Source organism: Gekko japonicus, unplaced genomic scaffold, assembly GCF_001447785.1.
Source record: "Gekko japonicus isolate JY-2015 unplaced genomic scaffold, Gekko_japonicus_V1.1 scaffold3416, whole genome shotgun sequence".
In the NCBI taxonomy this organism is placed as follows: Eukaryota; Metazoa; Chordata; class Lepidosauria; order Squamata; family Gekkonidae; genus Gekko; species Gekko japonicus.
Window position 1 is genome coordinate 42,087 of NW_015162581.1, and position 2,285 is coordinate 44,371.

At 56.6% G+C, this 2,285-nt stretch overlaps 1 protein-coding gene across 1 annotated transcript in view; it reads left to right on the forward strand.

The window, feature by feature from the left end:
* Positions 1-2,058, forward strand: part of RND2 (Rho family GTPase 2) — a gene marked incomplete at its 5' end in the record, with an annotated part of 31,923 nt that extends 29,865 nt beyond the window's left edge. Inside the window, one exon of the mRNA XM_015406452.1 lies at positions 1,794-2,058. Coding sequence (XP_015261938.1) covers positions 1,794-2,042 — 249 coding nt within the window. The remainder of the gene's footprint in view (positions 1-1,793) is intronic.
* Positions 2,059-2,285: the final 227 nt, after the last annotated feature.

Below are 2,285 nucleotides of genomic sequence, written 5' to 3' on the forward strand. Positions count from 1 at the left end.
TTGTTCTTCGGAACACCAAAACAAAGACGGGAAGAGAAGCCATAAAATGGTAATACACCTACCAATCAAATCCCTAGATCAGGGAGAAAATTCCCGGGCATCCTACAGCTAAAGAACATTGGTTACATGAGAAACATGTGACTTCCTGTGAGTAACATAAACAAACATTTCACCCCAGATATACTGAGTGTTTTCAACTTGTAATACCCAACACAGCCCCGTTCTGGCGGAATAATTAACGGTTGGGCCTTGTGAATGAGAAGCGGTCCCGCTCAGCCTTATTAGTAAGGAGGCTTCCTCTGGTGAGAAGAGCAGGTGAAGAGTGGCCAGAAGGCACAGCGTTCCAAATCCTTCGCCTGAGAAGAGCTCCGGTTTCAGCAAAGGGGGCCCGGGAGGAAGGGGACTGGCAAGGCCAGAGGTGTGCTCCAGGGCTTGTCTTTCAAGTGTACCTGATTTGGTCTGCAAAAGATGGTGCCCTTCCTTCGGGAGCATCATCTCCTGTGGTGGTGGAGATTTGGGAACCTTTTGCAGGGCTCTTTTTGTAGAAAAAGCCCAGCAGGAACTCATTAGCATAATAGGCCACACCCAACAGCAGGAACTCATTAGCTTATTGGGCCACACCCCTGACAGCACAGCTCATTAGCACATTAGGCCGCACCCCCATGTTACCGGAAGTGTGGTCATCCAGCCACACCCACCTTTTGCTTCTTATTCTGTTTACCCTGTTTGTGGTCAAAACCCAGGGCTTTTTTTGTAGCAGGAACTCCTTTGCATGTTAGGCCACACACCCCTAATATAGCCAATCCAAATGAGTTCCTGCTCTTGGGTGTGGCCTGTTATGCTAATGAGTTCCTGCTGGGCGTGGCCAACTCTGGAGCCAGCCGGAACCCCGTTCCTGTGCGTTCCTGCCCCAAAATAGCCCTGTTTAAAAGTGTTTAAGAGAACGAGCATTTGCGTAGGTGTGGAACCGCAGACGCGAGGTGAGAGCCATGTTCGGGACTGGTGGGAAGCCCAAGGGCCCCCCCCCCCCTTGAATGTTTGGTGGCCGCCCCGTGAAGAGGGCTGGGCTCTGTCTGTGCTGCTGCAGCTGCTGATCAGGGGCCAAGCCCCCTCCCCCCCCCCGGCTCAGGGTGGGGGGGGTGGTGGGATGGGTGTGCCTTGCTTGGGCGACTGGGCTCCTCAAATCAGCCCTGGGGCTCAAGGCACCCTGGGTGCCAGTCCACCAAGGCTGTGCTTCTGTTCCTTTGCCTCCTGGCCTTTGTAAACAGGAGCATTCCCACCCCCCTTTTTTGTGTCCTTGAGGGTGTTGACGTTGCCTTCCAGCGTCTGTCCCCTGCAACGTCGCCTGGCAGCAGCAGTGCCTGGCAGTGGGGGTGAGGCAGGGCTGGGAGCCCGTGGCATGGCACAGTCGTGCAAGAGCGGGCAAGGAGGATGGCAGGGGCACAGAGCTCTTTAGCGAACGGCTGGCACCGAGAGCAGTGTTCCCTCTAAGCTGAGTTAGTGTGAGCTAGCTCACAGTTTTTTAGCCTCCGGATCACACCTTTTTGCCTTTGCTCAGGAAGGGATGGCTCCAGAGCAAACTAATTGATGCAGTGGCCAAATCGCTCGCTCACAGCTTTAATGCCAGTAGCTCACAAAGTAGAATTTTTGCTCACAAGACTCCACAGCTTAGAGGGAACATTGAAGGGAGGCGGGAGGCGGCAAGCGGATGAGTGAGTGCACGGGAGAAGGCAAGGCGCGAAGGGTGGGTTCCGGGGTGATGTTCTGGTGTGTGTCTCTCCCCTCTCCCCCAGGGCAGTCTACTGGCCCGGCAGTTGGGCGCCGCGGCGTACGTGGAGTGCTCTTCCAAGGTGTCGGAGAACAGCGTCCGGGACGTTTTCCACGTGACCACGTTGGCCTCTGTCAGCCGCACGCACAAGCACCTCAAGCGGAGCAACTCCAAACGGGGGCTGAAGCGGGTCTCACAGCTGTCCGGGAGGACGGACTTGTTGACTGACTCCGAGATCCACAAGGACCGTGCCAAGAGCTGCCTGCTGATGTGAGAGGAGAGGAGCCACCACCCCCACCACCCCGAGAGGACGGGGCCTCGTGACATTGTGTGCCTCCTTCATCTCTGTTTGCCGAGAAGATGGCCATGGGGGGGGGCCCCTCTATGCAGAGGGGGAGGGCAGGGAGGGCTCCGCCTTTTCCCCCTGACTGCCCCCAGCGCAGCAGCAACATCCCGGGGAATCTCCTGGAGGGGGTGACTGTGGCACAGCCCTCAGAAATGCTCAGGTAGCAGAAGG